Source organism: Vitis vinifera, chromosome 1, assembly GCF_030704535.1.
Source record: "Vitis vinifera cultivar Pinot Noir 40024 chromosome 1, ASM3070453v1".
NCBI lineage: Eukaryota > Viridiplantae > Streptophyta > Magnoliopsida > Vitales > Vitaceae > Vitis > Vitis vinifera.
Genome location: NC_081805.1, coordinates 19,027,236 through 19,052,500, shown reverse-complemented (window position 1 = coordinate 19,052,500; position 25,265 = coordinate 19,027,236). Strand labels below are relative to the sequence as shown.

The 25,265-nt window shown below is 34.0% G+C and overlaps 1 protein-coding gene across 1 annotated transcript; it reads right to left on the bottom strand.

The window, feature by feature from the left end:
* Positions 1 to 2,380: 2,380 nt before the first annotated feature.
* Positions 2,381 to 3,541, bottom strand: LOC100242840 (uncharacterized). Its single transcript, XM_002263772.3, has one exon. The coding sequence runs from the start codon at positions 3,539 to 3,541 to the stop codon at positions 2,381 to 2,383; it is 1,161 nt and encodes a 386-aa protein (XP_002263808.3).
* Between the last annotated feature and the right edge of the window lie 21,724 nt (positions 3,542 to 25,265).

Genomic DNA, 25,265 nt, shown 5'->3' with positions numbered 1-25,265 from the left:
TCATCAATCATCTTTGTTGTGGCTGTTGTTGGTAGATTGCAAGGCTAGGGTTCTTATCTATGATATCAATGGTTTGCGAGATGGGAAAGATTGGGAAAATAGAAGTGTATATATAGGCATAGAGATAATGACATTTATTACAAGTGTTAAGGTTGGCAAATTTTACTCTAGCAGACAATGACACTCCAAAAAAGCATCATCTTATTTAAAGCGCCAATGAAACCTTTGAAGAAGTGCCAATATTTAGGTAAATTTCATAAGCGTCAATATATTTATTCAAGAAGCGTCCTTGTTAGCCAAATTTCTATAAGTGTCATGATTAATACAATTCCTTGACATTTTTTACAAGCGTCAAGAAAATGAACATCATTGAATACATTTTTTGTAGTAGTGACATCTTGGACTATGAGATACAACTTTCCATGACCTAGAATACACAAATTCACCTAGTTTTTTAAAGAGTAATGCTTAATGTCATGGGAAACAGGTGGGGTGACTTTCAAAATGTTGTGAGTAGACTATATTTTCTCTAAGGCTATAATTGGTTTCTTGAAAATTTAAGGGATTGAGGGAAAGAAAATAGTAAGGAAAAGTATAAGAAAAGAAAAAACATAAGGAAAATAAAAATAGATTTAAAGTCAATAACTTATTATAAATTTCTAACTAATTTTAATTATATATAATTCTCTTTATTATTTTTCATAGTAAAACCAAAAATAAGAAAATCATTTTTCTTTATATTTTTTTCTTTCCTTAATATTTTCTTATAACCAAACATAGTGTTAGATAGTCAATCAAAGACATGTCCATGTTATCTATATGTTTCAGTTCATCTCAATGTTTTGTTTATGAATAAAATAAGTGTTACATGCACTTGTTAAAATAAGTCAAAACATCAATCAGTTTAATGACCATAAATAAAGATATATTTTGTGACTAGATTTCTAAATGTGGTATGTGTTATACTTGTAGACACCTACCAAAGCTCAGCATTTAAGGATGCCTATGAACTTCTCTAGAAGAAAGCATATAGCAAGTTGAAGGAATCCTTTTAATTTTAAGGTTAGTTATGATACAAGTGGATTAAAGTTTTGAACTACATATGATGTTTATTATATATAATGACTATTTTTGGTATTTATTGTATAAAAAATATTTTCCAAGTTCATTTTCATGATATCTATTTCTTAACATTTCTTTTCCATTATGTGCAAAATTTCAATAGCAAGATACAATGATTACATGTCAATGAAATTAACCAAAAAATAGTAGTTTTTTTCATGAAAAATAGTCGAAATCAAGGTATTCATTCCATGACGCTTGCAAAGAGTGTCAAGGTTGATGTAAATATACAATGATGCTTATATAAGTGTCAACATTGGCAAGACATTAAACCATGATGCTTTCACAAATGTCATTGTCTATATGAATAACACATAAGATGATGCTTTCTATGAGTGTCAATGTTATGAAAGAGTTAAACAATGACGCTTCTTCTATTCTTGACACTTAAAAAAAATGTCAAGGTCAACTTGTTATAAAATTTGGGTGAAAATAACAATGCTTGAAACAATCTAAGATGATGCTTCTTATAGGCGTCAAGGATGATATTAAAAGAATATGACGCCTTTGGAAGCTTTAACGTAGCTTTCGTATATTTCTTGACAAGTTAGAACATGCCTTGTTATAAAATTTGGGTGAAAATAATGATGCTTGAAACGATCTAAGATGATGCTTTTTATAGGCGTCAAGGATGATACTAAAAGAATTGCGTCAACTAGCTTTTGTACATTTCTTGGCAAGTTAGAACATGTCATTTGAGAGAAGTGTGATTGAGTATCTTTCTTGACGTTTTTTTAAGCATCACTATTTCCTTTTTTTCTTGTAGTGATATGCCACCACTTTTATTGTAAATACTTGTAAGTAGTGATTGAAGATGATAAAAAGTGGTCAACATTGAAAAAATGATTTGGCATTCAATTAAAATTTGTCGCCTATCAAAGTAGTAAAAATGGCTGTATGAGCAACATTTTTCTAATTAAATATATAGTATTGATAGTGGGGCACACGTCTCTTGAAGCAGGAATTCACGAATACTGCAGGGGCTAGTTACATCCTTTCGCTATATTATTTTTAAATTTTATTTGTTTATTTATTTTTTAAAAAGTCATAACTTAATCGTAGTGTCCACACCAGACGGCAAGTAGACAAACACACAGAAAGAGACGAGACAGAACATGATTCAGGACAAACAAAAAAAAAAAAAAACGATAATGCTCAAATGAAGGAACACTTGCTAATAGGTAGCACCCATTAATTACTCAAAATTAAATAAGAGGAATTGAACAAAAAGAAGCTTCGCGAACATTAATTATTTATATCAACTCTGTGCTTCCAAGTAAGCATTGAAATCCTCCCTTGCCTTGCGCAGCCGAGGTGTAATGCAAGAAGATGGGGAGGCTGGGTACGAAGTAGGGGTTGATGTTGAAAACCGAACATGGCGAGATGATTCCTGTGATTTTCTGGCCCCTGCCGTTCTTCCCATGCTGTTCTTGAGAACCCCTTTCGTGTTTTTATCGAATACAAAAGCTGCTGCCACCGGTGAATTGGCATCATTCACGCTAGTTCGAATCAGTTCTAGCGGCAGATCAAAATACAGATTCATGGAGTCTCCGTCTTCTTCAATATTGCTGTTTACTATTGCCGATGAAGCCCAAGATGCGCATTCGAACTTTTCAAGAGAAACCGTCCTTGATATCACGTTAGTCACCTCTGCTTCTTCCTTTCTCGCCCTCACTGGCTTTCCCCTTCCAAAGCCTGGCAGGAACAAGCACAGCGCCCCACATTTAAATCCATCTTCCTGAGGATCCACCTTCTTACCCCTCTTCCTTTCATCTTTGCTGCCTTCAGTCTGAGTTGTAGCTAGGCCAGAGTAAAACCTGTCGTGATATCCTCCATCAATGTTCGCTCCATTCAACCAAAGGTCAAATTCATCTGAAGGTGCACATGCTCTCCCTTCACCACATGATTTACTCCTGCGCAACTGACTCTCTCGATGTGAGGCCACTGGAGAGTTGCTGTGATTCGGACTCCCATCTACATGACGTGGAGATGCTTGGCATTGGTTTCTCCATTTCTTTTTTAGTACAGATGTACTGAATCTTGGAGATGAGGCTGCTGAGTTTGGGAGGCTGAAACTTAAAAGCTTAGGTTTCACAGGTGATGGAGAAATGGGAAGGTGAATACTACTGAAACTTAATTTTGGAACGGTGATTGCAGGGGGCAACACCAAATTTGAGCTTTCATCTCTTACTGACAATTCCTTCAGTGATATGGGATCCACAGAAATCTGCTTTTCCTTCTGCTGGCTCTGCTTATCAACCATGGTATTGGGTTCTCCCGTCACTAAGAATTTGGACTCCTGGAGGTTTTCAACGACTTCACAGATGTCTACATCAGCTTCGCTATAGATTTGATCCGCTACTTTTGCACCATTGCCTACAGTAGGAAGCACCAGAGCACTTGAAGCTGGAAGAACCATGGTGCTGGAGGCTGGAAGATGCGAGGATAAAGTGCTTGATACTATTTAAAGGAAGAAGAGTTGAGGCGGATATGCTAGGAGTGGGCAGCATGTCACCAGCATCTTATTAGTGATTTCCATGTTCTCTCTTTGCTCCATGTAAAATGATGGTTATATGGGTCATATATTATATGGGAACTGCCTACTAGTAAAATTAACAATTGTAAATAAATTAAGAGATCCAACCAAGACATCATTTCTCTAATGGATGCATATATATATAAATAAGTATATATACAAGTTTGACTTTAAATCTTGGAAAGAGGAACAGCTAAGGCATTTATCCCCTAGATGCGTAAGGGGGCTTCTTTTGAATCACCAGATGAAACCAATCCTCTATTTTAATTACCTCCCATATCAATGCTACATATGGTAGTTTTGAAAGACTTCTTTGTTCAAATTCCTCCAAAGAAACTTCTTTCATACCATGGCTTTATGGATAGGTGGAAATGAGGGAATGTCTATAATACCTGGGTTTGATCATATACAATTTGAATGATTTTGTAGGTCTATTGATCAGGGTTTGATAGAAGAATTTTATAAGTTTCCAAAAGTAGAAGTTACATATCTAGAAGTTGAATTTCAATTCCTTGTGGAACCAATTGACAAAACCATTGATAAAAGAAAGAGGTGTTGTGTATGAATCACTCACATATTCTTCAAAATTATATGTATATGTGGGATGAATTTTGAAAGTAAGCAAAGATGTGCAACAATAAACAATTTTTATTGGAAACATTTTTCTAATGAATTCTCTAGGAACTTCTATAATAAATGCGCATGATCACATAGGAATTATTTAGATTTCTCAATTCGAATACTCTTCATATATCTTACTCTTATTTCATTTAGTTAATTTCATGTGCATCCTACATGGATCAAAGGTCAAAGGACATGGGTCATGAATCACAGGTTAAACTCGATCCAATTCCCAAGATCTTATTATTATTATTATTATTATTATGAGCCCTATAACCTTTTCAATTAAATCAAATTTAGGCATAGAATATAAAATTTTAAATGCTTCAAAATAATCGTTCTCCCTATACTAATTAATACAAAATAATAAATTTTACACCTAACAAGAAATAAAAAGAAACAACCCATGAATTATAGGTGAAGGCAAGAATTTTATTCTTAGTGGATACTACAAGAAAAATAGGCTATTGTGAAATAGTATTAGCAAGGTCAGAAAAATCCACAACTACAGATTATATATAGTATCACACACATTCTAACTACATCTAAAGATTGTGGACTTACATTTTTTATGTGCATCCCCACTCGACAACAAAACTCACTTTTTATTGTGAAAAACTGATTTTCAATAAAATTGGAGTCACCACTTATTTTGCATTTATTCAAATGAACACAAAATGAGAAATAAATTCCTCATTGACTCCTTTTAGAAGGAAAGACAAAGTCTATGAAAATAAAGTCTAGATCTATGGGTCAGGATACTTATTAGGAAAGCACCATAGGGTAGCACCCCTTTAAGCCCTAAAGAGGTTTCTACTAAACTAGTGAGAGGAACTAAGACAATTAACTAATAGATCGTAGATACTAAGAGACAACAACATGAATATACAATAAGGCAATGGTAATGGAGAGCAAAAGATAAAGAATACCCATAGCATAGCATGCATGTCAAAGAAAATAAATAAGTCAAGGTAAGAAGAGAGTGTATATAAAAAATACCCCAAAACAAGACAATGTGCTTATATAGAAAGAAAAGGTTAGTTCACAAGCAAAATAAGGGATATAATATCAAAGTAAGAGCTACCCAATATACACAACATATATACAATTCAAATCAAGAGTCAAATATGGTTAAACTAGCATCAAAGTGGAGATTAGAACAAAATAACAAACATTTAGTTATAAAATAAATCCAAATAAATAGTTAAAAGGTGATCATGCTATAAGGGAAGGCGATTAAAGAAGGTTAAAAGGGGTTGAATGATATGATATGCAAGAGGTATAGAAATAAAGCAAACAACAAGCATTTACAAGATAAACCTAAATAAAATGGTTAGAGATAAGATAAAATCGAAACAAAAAATTATACAACATATTCAAGGTGTCTAGAATAGAATTCAAAAGCTCAAAGTGCCTAAAAAAAAAATCACCAAATAGCTAGTCCATATTCCTAAGAACATTTCACAAATCTAGATCAGGTTAGCACAACAAGTATGGAAAGACGAAATTAATTCACAAGCTTAATGAATGATTTTTAAGCAAGGAAAAAGCCTTCAAACTTATTTAAGAAGTCTAAAATGCATCACAAATATAAATATAAATTAAAAACATAAGACCTAGGACTGATTTTCAAAAGCATTTTAGAGATAGAACACAAGGCAGAAGTTGGACACTTAGAAAAACTTATTTATTCAACAAACTTGGAGAGGGGACCCATATTTTTCACGTGTGTTCCCACTTGATGTCAAGACTAGCTTTTTAGTGAAAATTTGATTTTTATAAATATTGGAGTCACCACTTATTTTTGTTTATTTTTAAAAGAAAAACCAAAATAAGAAATAAAACCCTAAAAATGACTTCTTATTTTGGAAAAACATGTCTTTGAAAATTGGGTCTAAGTCCAAGGGTTAGGTTACCTATCAAAATGTAATAGAAAGTACCACCTCTCTAAGCCCTAAAACAGGTCTCTACTAAATAAATGGATATAACTATGACAATTGATTTGTAAATCAGTGGATACCATGAATCAAAGAATATATTAAAGTAATAATGAAAACATAATCAAGGAATACACCAAAAAACCATGCACACTCAATAAATCAATAATCAAAGCAAGGAAATAACGTATCTTATTAGCATGCTAAGCACTTCCATAAAACAAGAGAGTTAATTCATAAGTAATGATTTGATACATAATATGCATTTCATCCAAATCAAGAAGCAAGGGTATGATGATATAGAAATCAAACAAAGCAAGATAGATTAATCATGAGAATAGAACATATTGTTGGGATTGAGCCCTTAAAAGCAAGATATGGTGTAACAAAGTTAAATTTAACTATCCCCTTGCTATCTCTTTGGTGTATTGACATTGATTTGAGCATTCAACCCATATTTCTTACATTGTACATGATTTAGGTGCATTAAAAGTTTCACAAAAGATATAAGTCATGGGTTCCTTGTAATTAGATAACTTGTCCACAGTTGGTTCATGGATTTGGGCAATCCAATAGAGACTATAGTGTGTCACCTCCTAAGTGGAAGAATGTCTTGACTTGGCTGTCGAGATGGGTTTCCTATGGTGAGTGCACTAGTGTATATGATGTACACTAGACAGAACCTATGGTGAATCATGATGCAAGACTATCAATTGTCATGATTCACCAAACTACTATACTGCATGGACTCTCAACCTTGAGAGGATATTAAGTCTATGCCAAAATTAATAAAAGGCTTTGACCTATGGGTGAGACCCTAAAGTAATCATATATCCCAATGGATTGGGTCACTGTTGATGAAGGTTGTTGGCAATAGGTATTCTCAATAGAGGCACCATGATATCTCATGGGATTGAAATAGAGTATCCCTTTGGGTGATCCAAAAGACATGTGATCATGAAATCTGTGGCCATAGTAATTCCTTTAGTAGAATTTGACATATGCTCCTTGGAGTTACAGTATGTCATTTGATCACATAATAAGTGAGATCTATAACTCAAGAATTTGAGAGGTAACTTGATAGGTAATAGTAGTACCTAATAAAATAAAGGGTTAATCTAAATAGATAAAACACCCAAAAAGAGGGGAGGGGGGTTGAATTGGAGTTAAAAAAATTATTTTTAAACACAACAAAATTAAGCACAAGAAGCACAAATATAAAGAAATAAGGTTATAGAAAGCAAACTCAAATTTATAGTGATTCAACACTTCCTTACCTACATCCACTCTCCTCAAGCTCCTAATCGAGTGAGGGTTCCACTTATACTTGAAGTTTCAACCAAGCTTCTAATCACTTTTTACACTTGGATTTCAACTCTAATGGGCTATTACACAATCTCTTTAAGTCTCTACTGACTTGAAGGTTTTAACACTCAATTAATGCACCAAGAAAAGAATGAGAGCTTTTATGGCAAGAACAAGTAGGTAAACAAATAAATGCAGGTGTTCTTTTGCTCATAAATGAAGTGGAACTCTCAATTTATAGGTTTCTAACCTTGGGAGCTAAAAAGCCAAAAAGCAGCCTCGATTGGTCGAGATAGGGGTCGATCAGTTCACTAGCCGTCGGAGCATTAAATGTTCGGCAGGTGACCGTTACCCTCGACCGGACCTCAACCAGGAAGGCATATCCCTCGACCGGGAAAGAAAGGCTACTGGAAGAGAGAGAAGGTTTTTTGCATCTCTCGATCGGACCTCGACCAAGAAGGAGTAACCAGTCGATCGGTACCTTAGTCGGTTGGCCAGTGCCTCAAACGGTTCACCATTTTTAGCCCAAAAACCTATATTTTCTAGTCTTTTTTTCTTCTAGCACTTAGGTAAGGTCTTTAGGTAAAATAATATGCCAATTTTGAAACATTTTGCCTAAGGTTCAATTGATAGAACTCAGATTTTGATGGAAAAGTAACTTTAATGCATAAACCGAGTTTTCAAATATGCATGAAATGATATGAAAATCCTAAGAACACCCATGCATCCATCTTAAATATGTTTTCTATGATTAAAAGGTCTTTTAAATGTCTTGATCTTGCATTCATTAAGTCCTTTGATGAATTTCCAAATTAACACTTGAAATTCTTTAAAATTCAAACCAATTAGTAACTTAACCATGGTTTGTTATCATCAAAACATGATTAGGAGAACCTTGGGCTAACAGTACCTTGTTAGATTACAAACACCAGTTCATAGGGAGTATGCATGCAGTGGATAGTAGGTCACGAACCCGAGCACTTGATGTCTCATTATAAAATACATAGGATATTGGAGTGTAGTTGGCTTTCTATAATAGGATGTTAAGTTAATTTTAAATTTTGATTATGAGGGAACCAATACTCCTATGTGTCCCAATGGCCCCTACTTTGAGCTCATATTCCTTGATGACATGGTTTATGAGGGTTAGATGGGTTTTTAATTCACTTTTGTGCATAAGGGAATTTTGGTAATTATGCAAGGTTGCATAGGGATAAGTCAATGGTATCTCTGATCTGGACTAATTGATTAGTTTAGGTCATGTATGGTTAATTAATCAATTAGCAACCTTTTTGGGTTAGATTAAATGACCTAAGCCTGTGGTGGGCTTAAGTCACTTAAGCCTAGTAGGAAGCCTATAAATACCCCTTTAGGAGTTAGGGTTTTTATGTCTTGTCATTCTCCTCTTCAGTCTAAAGAGAAAACCATAGTCTCCACCCTTGACATTTAAGTGTAATTTAATAGCATATAAAACACTTTCATAAAAAAAAAAAATGAATTAATACACATATAACGATAATAAATTCAAAATCATAGGCTAATAAAATATATATATGATACATCTCAAATCAAAGAGTAAAAGATAACAAGAAATGAATTCAAGGGAATAAGATATAGTAATCATGTTATCAAATTCCAAAATTAATCAATATGTGTTCACTTACAAGAATTAGTTGAATTAAAATATCAAATGAGGGATTTTGTTCTAATGGAAAATTCAACTAATGTATATGATACATCTAAAATAAAAATCAATAATCAAAAGAACTTATAAACATGCTCAAGAATGACTGAATTACCAAAAACATGCAAATCATCATTAAAAAGGCAAAATAAAGATATCCAAAAAATAATTCTTAAATAAATACCTAAAAAGGTTATTTCATCAAAATAAAAATTGGGTAACATCGTCAACATGTCTAGATCATTATTCAAAAGTCCAAATTAATTAATTATATCTCAATTAATTCCAAATTAAATCAAAATAGAAACACTACATAGAATAATTACCATGTGATCAAAACAAGGGACTTTGCAAAATAAATCCCAAAAAATTATTTAGAAATGGAATTTCATCATGAAAAAGAAAATGGGTAACTCTCCTATATATTTATATTACAATCCAAAAGTCCAAATTGATTAACCATGCCTCAATTAGTATCAAATTTCATAAAATTCACCATCAGTCCATAACATAGAAGTTTTCCTTAACATATAAATACTAATTTATTTGACTAACTTAGAGATGTGATAAAATCCTACTAAAATTTCTATAACTTATTTGATATATATAGTTTATATATAAATAAATAAAAGACATGATCATACACATATCCTATTTTAAATTAAGAAAATATTTTTCAATTCTAAAAGAGGACTTGTGCAGTAGGTGCAAAAATGAAAAATCACATATCCCTATTTAAGAATCCATTTCTTAATATTTTATGTATCTAAAATTAAATTAAATAAGTCTAGATTATAGGAAAAATATCAAAAGAAATTAAAGAGATCATTTAATAATGGGTTTATTACACTTTACCCCCCCAACTTATAGCGTGTTTTGTACATTACCCCCTCAATATACCCTCCATCCTTTATAATTGCATGCAATGTGCATTTTTTAGAGAAGATGTTATTTTTTTTTAGACAAAAAGCACATGCTCTTCACATGATCGAGGGCAAAATGGTCATTTTTTCTTAATCTGTAGCCTTCCTCTTTCCTATCAATTGACCATTTCTTCCCTTGTTACTATTGGTGAAGCCTCAAGCTGAAGCTCTCCTTCCCCATTCTTCATTCCCTTCAAAGCCCTAAAATCCCAATCCCACAATGTTGTTGCCAAAAACCCCACATAATTTATCCTTATCCATTGTTCCTCCTTGTCTGTGGGATGAAAATTTGCAAAATCGCCAAATAATTTCTCTTACCTTAAAATTCCCAAATTTCCCTCAAACTTTGCCCTAAAATTTTCCCAAAACTTCCCTCGCTCTTCTAAAACATCAAATGAAACCCTAACCTCAATTTTTTGAGTTTTATTCTCCCAAAATTTTCCCAAATTTTCTAAAAGAACAAAACAAAACCCTAACCCTCTTTCCCAACATGCTTCTACCCATTAAAGAATTGGAAGTCAATGAATTACCATTGAACTTCATGTCTTCTCTTCAATGTCAACCTTGCATTAGCTTCGCCTTAGAGGATGAGGGCTTCAACTTGGGGTTTCACCAGGTAATAGAGAAAGAAACAATCGATGGGGGAGAAGAGAGTTGGAATGACCATTTTGCCCTCACTTATTAAGAAAATGACCATTTTACTCTCGATCATGCGGAGAGTTTGCCTTTCCATCCAAAAAAATAGTGTCATCTCTAAAAACAATGCACATGGCATGCAATTATAAAGAATGGAGGGTACATTGCTCGATTTTGAACTTGACGGGGCAATGTGTAAAATATGCTATAGGTTGGGGGGTAAAGTGCAATAAACCCTTTAATAATTTAATTTGGTAGAACAATTCTCAATGTCCATAACAAAGTTAAAACTAAACCTATTGAAAGATTGGTTTGCATCTCCCTTTTGGAAAATGATTTTTGACTCAAACAAAGTTCTACTAACATAATTAAGAATTCTATAATATCATGAAATCATTAGAAAAATTTTAGGAAGGCTTTAAATAATTCAAATCTTATTTTTCATCCTAAAGGTTCAGCAAGTCTCATAAAAACAAAATAGAATAATGATTTTTGAAGAATTGAACGTAGGGGAATACCACTTCCCCAATTAATGTCTATGAAAGCTATCCATGCTTCCTTAACCTCAAGTGATCATGGATAATCTCACCAAGGTAAGGAATTACCCTATTGATATGGAGCCATGAACTTATTTTCCTGTGTATCAAAATTAAAACTCATTTAAAAGCCAAAATAAAATATGCATACCAAATGAAATAGGTAACTTGGTTTTTGAAAATAGGATTTTTCTCACAACCTAAGATGATAGTTAGATTGAAATTAGTGGATTGATTTGCTTAAGAAAAAGATTGAAAATGATTTTAGAACTCTGAGACACAAGGAATATCAAATTTACATAATTAAACAAAAATGCTTGTGTGTATTGAATTTTAACATGATAAAATGAATTTCAAGTGTTCTAAATAAGTGGCTAACATGTGAACATAGCCAAGTGCCAAATATGAAAGTGAATTATGAAAAATAAGCAACAAATTGTAACTAATAAACATATGAATCAAAATTAAAATATCTATCCTAAGTCAATTATAATATGAATATCAAATGGTGTGTTTAGGTAACAATAACTAGAACTAAATTAAGCTTAAAAATTAATTCTAAACCATCAAGCAATGAGAATCGAGAGCACTTAGTAATAAATCTAACAACACTCATGTGTGACTTGGTTTATCCGCACCCAAACTAATCTTATATATATATATATATATATATATATATATATATATATATATATATATATATATATATCCAAAAAATCATAAAATGAGAAGTAAATAAAGAAGAAAATGTAAACAATAAAATTGGAGCTAGAAAATTAATTCACTTACATCAATTTAAAATGCAAACCAAACATAAAATATTTGTTACATTAATATATGAACAAGACACTAATTTTCTCATTAAACTTCATATTATTAATTCAACCTCCACATGGACACTAGCAATATGAATACTTAATGTGTTTTATAGTTAGTCGAAACATGACTGCTAACAATGTAAATACTTGATTTTTATATTTAATCTAAACATGGCCACTAACAATATGAATATATTCTTATGGCCAGTTTGCATAATTAATCCTCAAATTCACTTCTTATTTTTATTTTTATTTTTAACAAAGATTGTCATTAAAGTTTCCTTCTCATGTTTTCTTTGTTATTCAATAAATCACATTCCATTACTTCCATGGCTGGCCCCATTTATCTTTGAATTTTCATCCACAATGCCTCCATTATAACACCAAGTTCAACCTGGAGTTTCAATCACTCATATCTTCACTAACGACCACAAATTTAGTCTTGAATTTCATCTACAAATGTTTTCATTATGGAACCGAGTTCAATCTTGTTTCAGCCATGCATATTCACGCATGTGCAGCCATAATTCTTTTTTTAAATTGAACCAATAATTTCACACACCCATGAGAAGGAACCAGCTGCACATCATGGATCACACATCCATGGATATTCTTTTGCATTTTCGGCCACTAATTTCACTATTGATTCCATAAAAATTTCAGCACCAAACCTCCTCTAAAATTCAATATTAAGGCTGCTATTCTCCTCCATTTCACCTGATTTTTTCCATCTCCAAGACATCCATTAACAGCCATTTAAGGCTCCATAAATTCTCATAATAGTACAGCCATGCAACCTCCACAACACAGCCATGTCAATTCTCCATATTAACTTCGCCTTTTTATTCAATCAAACCAAACACGCATCACAGCCACAAACATTCTTCATTGATTATTTCATATTTTTAACTCAATCCGAAGACCATATTCACTCCACCACACACACGGTTATCATCTCCATTTCTCATTCATTTATTTTTAAAATTAAAAAAACGAACTCCATTAATATATATCTTCCACTTTATATTTGCAATCTTAATTCAAATTAAAAATAAAAAATAAAAAATAAAAAATAAAAAAAGGGCAAAGTCGAAGATGACTAACCTGCATGCTAGTTATAGAGATGCAGGTATTAGAGCATGGATGCAAGTGGCTGATGAAGATAACTACGCGTAGGTACGAGATATCAGTTGAATAATGCGCTCAAAAGTGGAGGTCCCGCTGCAGTCAGATGTGGTGCTAACATGGTACGATAAAGAATGGAAGTTCAACTACGATCAAATATGGTGCCAATATGGTGTACTCATGAAGGAAACTCCGCAAACTAATGCACCGAGTAATGGTGATGAATGTTGAATCTGGACAATGCGCACCTGGGAACTCAGACACTGGCATGATACCTAGTGAAAGATGAAGGAAATGAAGAACTATTCTCCTTTTTCTGTGCAGAAACCCTTCAGGAAAGTGGTACAGATGATGCACCAATCCAATGTCCACAGAAAAGATGATGATAAGCCCCAATAATGGTGATCCTTCTATGCATGAAGGTGGTGATTAGGAAGATAATAAGATGCTACCTCTCGTTTTCAATTGCAGTCAGCAATGGAAAAGATATGCTGATAACAATGACCCTCTGGAAGTGATGTCGGTGTCCAACTTAAGCTTGCCAATAGAGGCGTATGATGATCTCCCCAGTAGTAGACAAGATGGAGATGAAGAATGACGAACACACTGATCTGAATGAGATGATCCTTAAACTCTCTGACTGGGTGTATGATGATCGTGAATAGAAAAGAAGACTCCAGAACCCCCTTCAAGCTTCCAGAACCAGAGCAGAACAAAGCTTAGTTCGTTATGCCCCCCAATAGAAAATGAAATCCCCTCACAAAATCAGCCCTGCATGGCATGATGTCTGCATGTCCCTAATCCCCCCGAAGCTCTTGGAGCCTTCTAGAACCCACCTCCTAGAATGCCCTGATCATCCTCATAGCTAATGCGTGATAGATTATGGAAAAATCTCTACTGCCACGTGGTACTCTCTCAAAGCTGCTAATGGTGCTTATCTAAAAAAATGCATGATGATCAAGTGCTCTTTGATGGTCTCACATGGTGTAACTTGGACACATGGTGAAGTAGTCTTCCTAGCTCACGCACTTCACATGAATACCTCCCACAAGAGCCTCCTTCCTCTAGAATCATCCTCCAAAGACTTCTTTTAATTCCCATGCCTTTCGTCACGTGTCTTCATACTAAAATATCCATGCCTCAGTGACCAAATGCAAGCCATGCATTAACAAAAATTAAAAAGAAAAACGATTACATGCAAAATATAAAACCAAAATCAAGTAACAAAAAGAAAATACAGAAATGGTCTTATGTTTAACAAAAATTAAAATTCAAACTCTTGAAACTAAGAATCAAAATGCCAACCACATGCAATCAAATATAGGAAATGTCAATCTCATGCGATCAAAATATCAAAACTCCCTTAATTCTAAAAATCATGCAATAGAAAAAAATAAAATAAAACCTAAATGCACTAAATCAAACAAGACTAAACATGATCCTAAACTAAAATCAAAGTTCAGTGAGCAATCACTTTAAAGATCCCTCAAATTCTCCAAAATGTCTCCAAAGAAAGTCCAAAGACAACGATCAAATGAGTCATAGTGAACCACTAACGGAGACTCAATAATAGCTTAGAAAAGGATCCTAAGTGTATAATAAGGGAATAGAGGATGAAGGAAGGCAAACACTGAATAATTGCTAATATATATATTTGAAACATTTAAAAAGAATAGAACACAATCCAAGCCTCAAAAATATTTTAGAACAAATCAAAAAGTCCAAATTTACAAAAATAAAAATAAAAATTGAAAAGTAAAAAATGGAACAACAAACAAGCAAATTTTGGAAATCAAAGAATATGGGCTCTCCTATAAGCCCAAATTATTTTTCATAGGCTAATCCACATCCCAACCTCTAATGATCATGGAAAAGGCTTATAGGGGTTAGAGATAATCCCATTAAATTAATATTTTCAAGATTAATCCATGTTTCCAAAGTCAAGAAATTTTGAAAATCAAGAGTTCGAAACAAGTGATATAGCCGGAAGTGAGTTATAGTTCAACTATAGAGCTTTACTCCTTCACAACCCTTAAATGGGCATGAATTTAAGCTCATAGGAGGTATGGAGGGCCAAATTAATACTCAAGTTTGGAAGAAAGTGTTGGAATGCACATGAAAACATCTATGGAGAGTTATGTTCCCATGTGAAACTAAACCTTGTTTGCCAAAGTCAATGGCATCCATTCATGACCATAAAATAATCATAATCTCAAGCCTCAAATGACCATAAAAAGGGATTCAAAATGGCTAAAAATGATCCTCTAAAAATTAGTTTATAAAACCTTTCAAAAATCACAAAAACAATGAGATAACTATCCATTTTCTCAAGCATGATGGTAAAACCAAACCCTATGGTAAGAAGCTTGCCCTTAGGCCACGAAAATGGCCATTAAAGGATGCTTGAAATTTGGCTAAAGTCGCTTTGAAAATGGGCTTTATAACTAGATTTTTAAAGAAAACCCAAAAATGCAAAAAGAGACTCCAAATGGCCTTTTATAGAGTAAATCTCTTTGGCAAATAAACATACAATTTGGCTCTCAAATTTTAATTTTAAATCAGTCACAAAGTTTTCAAAAACTATTAAAATGAAAGGGAAAAATGAAACCTCCAAGAAATAAATCAAGAGAAAAACAAGGATTTCAAATCCAAATAAGCCTCATATCATTATTTAATTAATGGGATTCAAAAAGGGTAAAATAACTACAACAAAAAAATCAAACAAAACCAAATTAACCAAGGCATGAAAAACTACTGAACAACAAAGTATTCAATAGATCAAGTATCTTCTTAAAAAAATCAAAATAAACAAAGAAAAAAAAACTTCATAGATGAAGAACAAATATCCAATAATCAAGTGTGTTGCCTTCAATATCCACGTCTAATATACATATCATCTCAAGAATCTAAAGAAAATGTAAATAAACTAATAATAAAAAGAAAAAAATTAAATCAAAGTGAGCTTACCAAGATATCTTCCCACAAGTGAACCACTTGCCTTCTAGTAAGTTTTCAATTCTCTTCCAAGCTAAGCATTCTTCCAATCTATCTCTTACTCTCCATTTTTCTCTAAAATTTAAAAAGTTTCCATTCTCAAAATGCTAGAGAGAGTCCCCCTTGAAAATGAGCCCCAAGTCCCCTTTTTATAAGCCAAGGAATGGTGGAGATTTTGACACTTGTCATTATTTCCACCAAGACTCAATTTTTTTTAAACCCAAACCTAAACCCAAAGAGTTATTTGTTGGGATTGAACCATAAAAGCAAGATATGATGTAACAAAGTTAGGCTTCACTATCCCCCATGCTATCCCTTTTATGCATTGATATTGATATGAGTATTCAACCCACATCACTTGCATTGTACATGACTTGGATGCATTAGGAGTTGTAGAGAAGATTCAAGTCATGGGTTCCTTATAGAGTGACAAGTTGTTCAATCAATTCATGGATATGGAAATCCATCCAAAACTATAGTGCACTACCTCATAATTGGAGGAATGACTTGTCTTGGCCATCGAGATGGTTCTCTCTTGGTGAATACACTAGTGTATGTGATGCACCTTAGACTAGACCTACAATGAATCACAATTTAAGGCTATTAACTGTCTGGTTGATGCGACTCATGGTAGCTTAGCTTTAAAGGCGTATCAACAAAATTTATACCTTAAATACTATTACTAAAGTAGCCAAGCTACTATAGCATAGTGGTTCTAGGATCGTTCACTGGGAAGGGTTTTCGCAAACACAAGTGATATTCAAATTAGGAAAATAGGTGATTTTCTTATGGATGTTAGCTTTAAAAGAAGATGTAAATGTTTTAGAAAGATTTAAACTAATCTAAGCTAACATTAAAGACTAAAATAAAAGGGTGTAAAAACAAGTTTCTCAAAGATAGGATAGCTATGCTCTGGCTCTTATGCAAATTGGAAATCTCAGGATAGGCTCCTCGCGTTGGGGTTGCAACTATGGTGATGCTTGCTTCCCGAACCGGTATGGATTTAGCAAATCAAGTTTTAATCCTTTAAAATGGCAAAACAGATGGTAGTGAATTTCATCAATGGTTATTCACCTTAGACTTCCTTTGAATGGCTCGTAAGAGATAACTAATGGTCTAAAGCCAAAAGCTTACCAAATATTGGCAACTCAAAGTCATTCCAGGTGATAAACTCACCTTTCAATGGCCATTGAAATTGGTTCTAATGGATTAATGCAAAACTTGGAATTGAAAACCTCACCTTCCAATAGCTCGTAGGAGATAACTAATGGATAGAAATCCAAAAGCTTATCAAGTATTGGCCGTTGGAAGTTGTCCAAAGGAAATAAAAACCAAACTTTGCATTAATGAACCGTTAATGAAAAATGACTACCTTACCTTCCAAGTGCGAGAAATTTCCATGGGATTGCATCCAAGCCATCACATAACATCCATACTTTGAGAAACTAAAAGTTTTAGCCAATCATCCTCTGAGGAAAAGCCCTCAGAGGCTGTTTGGCTACTAAGAAAATAGAAATGGGGAAGAACACGAGAAGAGATAAAAACAGAGCTTTATATATTCCTAAGTTAATGTACAGAGGATCGATCCCCCAATCATCCCATCTCTTGTTGGAGGTGTTGTGCACCTCTATATATAGCAAAATTACAAGATAAAGCTTTATGTCGGCTGAATACAAGGTTACAAAAGGAATTTACATGAGAAAATATCAAGCTAAAAATATTTGGGAAGTCGGTGGTGCGTGCGTGGAGAAATAGAGGATTCAAAGGAATTTCGCAATGTAAAAGGCACATTGCGAAATTTTCGCAATGTAAAAGGCACATTGCAAAATTTTCGCAAGGTGAATTACTCATGATGCGAAGTGCCATATTTTCGCATCATGAGTTAATTCACCTTGCGAAATGGCAAAATTTCGCACCATGAAGAAAATCTCCTTGCGAAATTTTCGCAATGTGAAATTCACCTTGCGAAATTGGTCATTTGGCATGATGCAGTTGCCTTCCAAAGGCCATATCTTCCTCATTTCAGCTCCAAATCATATATGGTTTGAAGCGTTGGATTCTTGACTTCCTAAGCTTTCAAATGGTATATAGCATGTAGAAAATGGACTTCGGGAAGTGCTCCAAAAGTGTGAAAGAAGACTGCAGCTGTTTTCTTCACTCTGTTTTCCTCTTCTCCATTGCTTGTGCTCGTGTTTCCACTTGAAATTCAAGCCTGTAATCATCCAAAATCCTTGCTTAACTCGCCCAAATAGCTCCTCCATCAATTGGAATGCTTGAATTGGTTCATAAGCTGATAAAAACATGTAAACTTGCCACAAAATGGTTAAAACCAATTACTAAGGACCTTAATGAATTAATTGGGTTAAATGAATATGATTACTACTCAAAGGTGCTTAAAACCATTATTATTAGGTCTACAAAATAGCACTTTTTGGTAGTAATCAATGGTTCACCAACTACTATACAGCATGGACTCTTAACCTTGAGACATTGAGCTTGTATCAAAGTCAACAAGAGGCTTTAACCAATGGGTGAGACCTTAAAATAGTCATATATCTCTATGATTAGGTCACTATTGATGAAGGCTGATGACAACAAATATTCTTAATAAAAGCACCAAGATATCTTATGGTATTATGATAATTTGTCTCTTTGGGTTATTCAAAGGACATGTGATCTAAAAGACTATGGACATAGCATTTCACTTTATGAAATTTGACATATGCTCCTTGGATCTAGAGTATGTCAATTGCTCACATAATAAGTAGGATTTGCAACTCAAGGATTGGAGAGGTAATATGTTGGGAAGTCTGGATCTCTCAATTCCTATGCCTTAGATTGTGTAAGTGCATGCAAACTACCTAAGGCCTCTAGAGAAAAGTCATTAGAAAACTTTACCTTTGCTTTGGACATTCCCAAATCAATTTCACTTGATAAAGATGAAGCTTGAAGAATATGAAGGTCTCTTATATCCAAGATCTTTCGGCCAATGACTCGAACCACAATCTTTTGATTACAAAGTGTGGGCTTTGAAAGAGTGAACACCTTGGTTGTCTCTTTCTCACTCAATGGAGGTGGAAGATGATTGTCTCTCAAAAAGTTATATCTTAAGGTGTTATTTATAGGGCTCTTTTACTAGGCTTAAGTGACTTGAGCCCACCAAGACTCAAGTCACTTAATTTAGCCCAAAGCGACTTCTAATTGATTAATTAACTACATAGGGTCTTCTAATTAATCAAATAACCTAATCCATAGACCTTGTTCACTATCGTCTGTGCAACCTTGCATAATTACAAAAGAGTGAACCTAGAGTCAATCCAACTCTCATAAACTGTGTCATCATGGTATATGAGATCAAAGCGGGGACCACTAAGACCCATAGGAGTATTGGCTCACCCGGAATCTAATTTTGAATTTGATTCAACATTCCACTAAAGAGAATAAACTGCACGTCTGCACTCCAATACTCTATGTAAATAACAACTAGACAAAGCTCGGGTTCATGACCTACTATCCATTGCATGCAGAGTTCTCATGAACTAGTGTAATTAATATACTCTAGATCCAAAGAGCATACATCAAATTTCCACTAAAGGAAACGTTATGACTATAGTCTTCTAAATTACATGTCCTTTGGATCACCCAATGGGACACACTATCTCAATCCATGAGATATCATGGTGTCTTTATTGAGAATACCTATTACCACCAATCTCCATCAAGAATGACTCAATCCATAGGGCTATGTGATCACCTTAGGGTCTCACCCATAGGTTAAAGCCTCCTAACAACTTTAGCACATGCTCAATATACTTTCAAGGTTGAAAATCCATGTATTATAGTAGCTTGATGAATCATGACAATCGATAGCCTTACATCATGATTCACCATAGGTCTTGTCCAATGGGCATCACATATATTAGTTCACTCACCATGGGAAAACCATCCTGACGACCAAGAAAAGTCATCCCTCCCATTAGGAGGTAGTGCACTATAGTCTCAGATAGATTGTCGAAGTCCATAACCGACTATTGACAACTCATCACTTTATAAGGAACTCATAACTTGGATCATCTGTGCAACTCCTAATACACCAAAGACATGTACAATGCAAGTGATGTGGGACATATGCTCAAATAACTGAAAAATGCAAAAGGGGATAATAAATGGGAAAACAACATAAATAAATAAATTTATAAGTGAATATCTATCTATTACATCATGTCATGTTTTCTATTTCTCAATGCCAATATAATCTTGATTGGAGATGGCACTACCTTCTTAGATTATGGACATCACTTCATGGAGAGTCCACATGTAGTAGATAGTAGGTCATAGACCCGAGTTTCGTCTTGTTGTTATTTACATAGGTCACTAGAGTGTAGTTAATTCTCTACAATGGGATGTTGAATTAACATCAGAATTGGATTCTGATGGATGCAGTACATGCATTCCTTAGCCATGGGACAATATCAAGGCTAAAAAAAAAAATGTTAGCTCACCTTAAATAAAGATCTAAGCATGCTTATAACATTAAGCTCTAATACCAATTATTGGCATTTTAGATTTAAGCAATGGAAGCAATACCAATTTATGAAAAAAAATTTGAATTTTTAGGGTTAAAGTACTAACCTTTAGGTTTGGATTTTCCCAAACCTTAAATACCAAGTGTTGAAGACGACCTTTAACTTGTTGGAAGTCTCATAAACCCACGATCTTCCACCCGATAACTTAACCTTGTTCTTAACATACTTCTGGTGGGGAGGAAAGGATGGTGGAATCTATGGTTCTCTCTTTGGATGGTGGAAGACAAAAAGTTATGAAAACCCTAAGCCTTAGGGGGTATTTATAAGGATTTTAACTAGGCTTAAGTGACTTAAGGCCATATGGGCTTAGGTTACTTAATCTAGCCTAAAATGGGTCTTAATTGATTAATTAACTCAATCGGGCCTACTAATTAATCAATTAACCCAATCCAAAGACCTTGTTCACTTATCCCTATAGAACCTTGCATAATTATCAAAACATCCTTATGCACAAAAGTGAACTTAGAGTCAATCCAACTCTTATAATCTATGCCAATAAAGTATATGAGCTTAGAGTAGTAACCACTAAAACCTATAGGAGTACTAGATCCCTCAGAATCCAATTCTGAAGTTGATTCAACATCTTACTATAGAGAATCAACTAAACTTCAGTATCCTATGTAAATAACAACAAAACACTAAGTGTTTGGGTCTGTGACCTATTATCCACTACATGCAGACTCTCCACGAACTAATGTCCATAATCTAACAAGGTAGTGTTATCACCTATCAAGATTACCTCTCAAATCCTTGAATTACATATCCCACTTATTATGTGATCAACTGACACACTCTAGCTCTAAGGAGCATATGTCAAATTCCACTAAAGGAATTACTATGGCCATAGATTTCATGATCACATGTCCTTTGGATCACCCAACGGGATACACTATCTCAATCCCATGAGATATCATGGTGCCTATATTGAGAATACTTGTTGCCACCAACCTTCATCAATAGTGACCCAATCCATAAGGATATATGACTACTTTAAGGTCTCACATAAAGGTCAAGGCCTCCTGTTGATTTTAGCACAGACTCAATATCCTCTCAAGGTTGAGAGTTCATACAGTATAGTAGTTTAGTGAATCATGACAATTGATAGCCTTGCATCATGATTCACAGTAGGTCTTGTCTAGTGTGCATCACATACACTAGTGCACTCACCATGGGAAACCCATCATAACTGTCAAGAAAAGTCATCCCTCTAATTAAGAGGTGGTGTACTACAGTCTCTATTGGATTGCCCAAATCTATAAACCAATTGTGGACAACTTATCTACATACAAGGAACCCATGATTTGTATCTTCTATGCAACTCCTAATGTGCCCAAGTCATGTACAATGTAAGAGACATGGGCTGAATGCTCAAATCCATGTCAATACACCAAAATGATAACAGGGAGATGGTTAAGTTTAACTTTGTTACATCATGTCTTGCTTTTAGGGGCACAATCCCAACAAACTCGCACTAGCCCTAAAAGCATACTAGGCACGGCAAAAAAATAAAAAATAAAAATAAAAAAAATGTTTCATGCCTCACCACCTCTCTATACTATCTCACAATAAGGTAACACTTCCTCTTTATGTGTTTCCTCTTCTAATGGTACTTCGGTTCATTAGACCATGTCATCATCCCACTGTTATCACATAATAGGATCTTAGATAATATAGGCAAGGGAACTACCCATAAGCCAAAAGGCTTTCTTTGTTGTTATAGAAACAACAAAAACCCACTTAAAGTGTACACATACCCAAAGGTAGACTTGTGAAAGTCTTTATTAGACTGAAGTACAATTTGCCGGTACAAAAGGAGTACCAACTCATTGCAAAGACTCACAAACATATAATCCCTCGTTCTCCAAAGATATTAGAGTATATGTTTGACATCCACCCAAAGCTTTATTAGGAAATGGACTAATATCCCCTTATTATTTCTATAATAAAGCAAATATCTAGTCTAGTACATAGCATCTCATACTTAAGTCTATCCATCATAGAGACATTGTATACCACCTTAATGTGATCTTCCTCCATAGATGTCCAAGAGCATTGATCCTAAGAAAGGCAACTCCAAATCCAAAGAGTAACAAACCTTCTTGGAGTTTTACAGCATGTACTTGACCAAATGCTCATCTATGTAGATGACATGGCACAATTTTCCTATTCTTCTAGTCTTAAAGGACCTTAATCCCAAGAATATATTGTGTTTTACTCTAGATTTTCATCTAAAACTTAGACTACCAAATTTTGACTGATGACAATATCCCTACGTCATATTCGATGAGTAGATTGTCATCTACCAGCAATATCTTAGAGCATCACCACACTTCTTTATGCCTTCTTGTATACACAAGGCCCTTTGCTATGAAAATGTTTGGTTGTTGTATCTTACAAATGAGACACACTACAATAGATAGTAGTAATTTGATGGATTTGAGTGTGACCACTGTTGAAAAGGTTTTCCGTAGTGAAACAGAGTTTCAAACTATAACCTTGAGTTGTAGTTTTAGCCACATAAATCTCAATTTTTCCATCTACTCATGCATTCCTCTTGTATACCACCTTACAACTATGGGTTTTATCCTTTTAGGTGTTTCTACAGGAACCCAAACTATGTTAGAATACAAAGATTCTAACTACCTCTTCATAGCTACTTGCCTTAAGTGAGGACAAACACTGCTCACTACTTCCTCATAATCTATGGGATATAAACCTCCCACTATGATGAGGTACTAGTATACTAGAAATCATAGGAATGGTATGCCTTTAACCCTCTGGATCCATAGTATCCTATGCAATGTAGGACTATATTCTAATGTATCATCCAATCTATATCACTTTTTGTCTTATTCCTTATCATATAGTCTTCATAAAAAATATGACATTTGTGTCAACAAATATCTTCTAATGATCTTGACTATAAAGGTAATAACCCAAAAATCCTCTTAGATTTGTTATAAACTAATATACTTCTTAAGTAAAAGAGGTATTACATAGTCTATAAAACATATCCCCAAAAGAATCCAAGAAAATATAAGAAACCTATCTATAATCTCACGATGTCCATCGAAGCTTGATATCTTATTTCCACCTCTCCATTTTGCAATAAAGACCTTGGTCCACACAACTAGGAAATAATCTCATGCTCCAACAAAAAGAGTCAAACTTATTAGACATATCACTTTGATCTAATTGAAGTGACTAGGTATGTTTACCTAATAGGTTATCTGATCCCGCCTTAAATTCAATTAATGTATCCAAGGCATCGGATCACCTATGTACATATCCAAACCTAGAGTAAATATCACTAAAAGTGATGGAATACCCATACCTTCCCCATGCATGGACACTAAAAGTTCCATACATGTCAATATGCACTAACTCCAAACATTCCTTGGTTTTAATCCTCTTAGTCATTTTACCATCTATATAAGATTCGTAAACTGAAAAATCTTCTAGAATCAAAGAGTCCAGACTTTATTAGTCTTTGGATCCTATTTAGATTAATATGACCTAGATCTAGAAACCAAATGTTTAATTAGTGCTAGGTTTAATCCTAAGATCTGACTATTCTCATCACTTAGCAAAGTAATAATGGAATAAATATAAAAGAAAAGGATATTACCTCCCACTAACCTGCATAACTAACCTTGCATTTGAAGTAAGTATAATCCCATCATTTAACTTTCTCACTTGTTCAATATCCTATAAGGACTTACAAACAGTGGGCTTAGAATCTATCTACCATAAATGCCGAAATCCATTATTAAATATTCAACAACGAGAAAATGATGTATACTTTCATTTTTCCTTCAGGTAAACTGGGCATTCCTTTTCTAGTGTCCTAAAAGGTCACAAATGAAGCACTTGTCCTTGAGATTGATCTTTTATTCCTTCTCTTGAACTTTCCTTATTTGGTATTGGTCTTCTTCTTTTTCAGAGAAGTACCTGAAAAACCTTTGACTTCCATATGAACACCCTATAATCATTGAGAATATTCTTAGTAATCTCAAAGGAAAATGGCTAAGTCTTTAAGATCATATGAATATTGGTGTTCATAATAGTCCTAATAGTAGCTTGTTAAAGCTGACCTACCCTTACCACCAAATAACCATTGCAAACTAGAAAGAGAATATCAAAGTCTCTAGTAATAAACATGTGTTGCTATTATAACACATTATCCAAAGATCCAATTATTAGACCCATGGCCTTCTGATCCATCTAATACCACCTTGACATACCACTCTTTCATTTTGCTAAGTTAGTTCATAAGGAATAACTAGCTCTACCTAAACTAGCTTTTATGTAATTAGTTACTATGAAATCAAGATTTGGTCAATCTCAGTTTTGATGATAATAAAACAAGGTTTGGAACTAATGATAATATTTCAAGTGTGATTAGGTAAGAAGATTTCCAAAGTGGCAATCACAGAGACAAA

What these genes read in the sequence shown, in the direction of transcription:
- LOC100242840 (XM_002263772.3), bottom strand. Translation starts at nt 3,541, where the DNA reads ATGGTTCTTCCAGCTTCAAGTGCTCTGGTGCTTCCTACTGTAGGCAAT.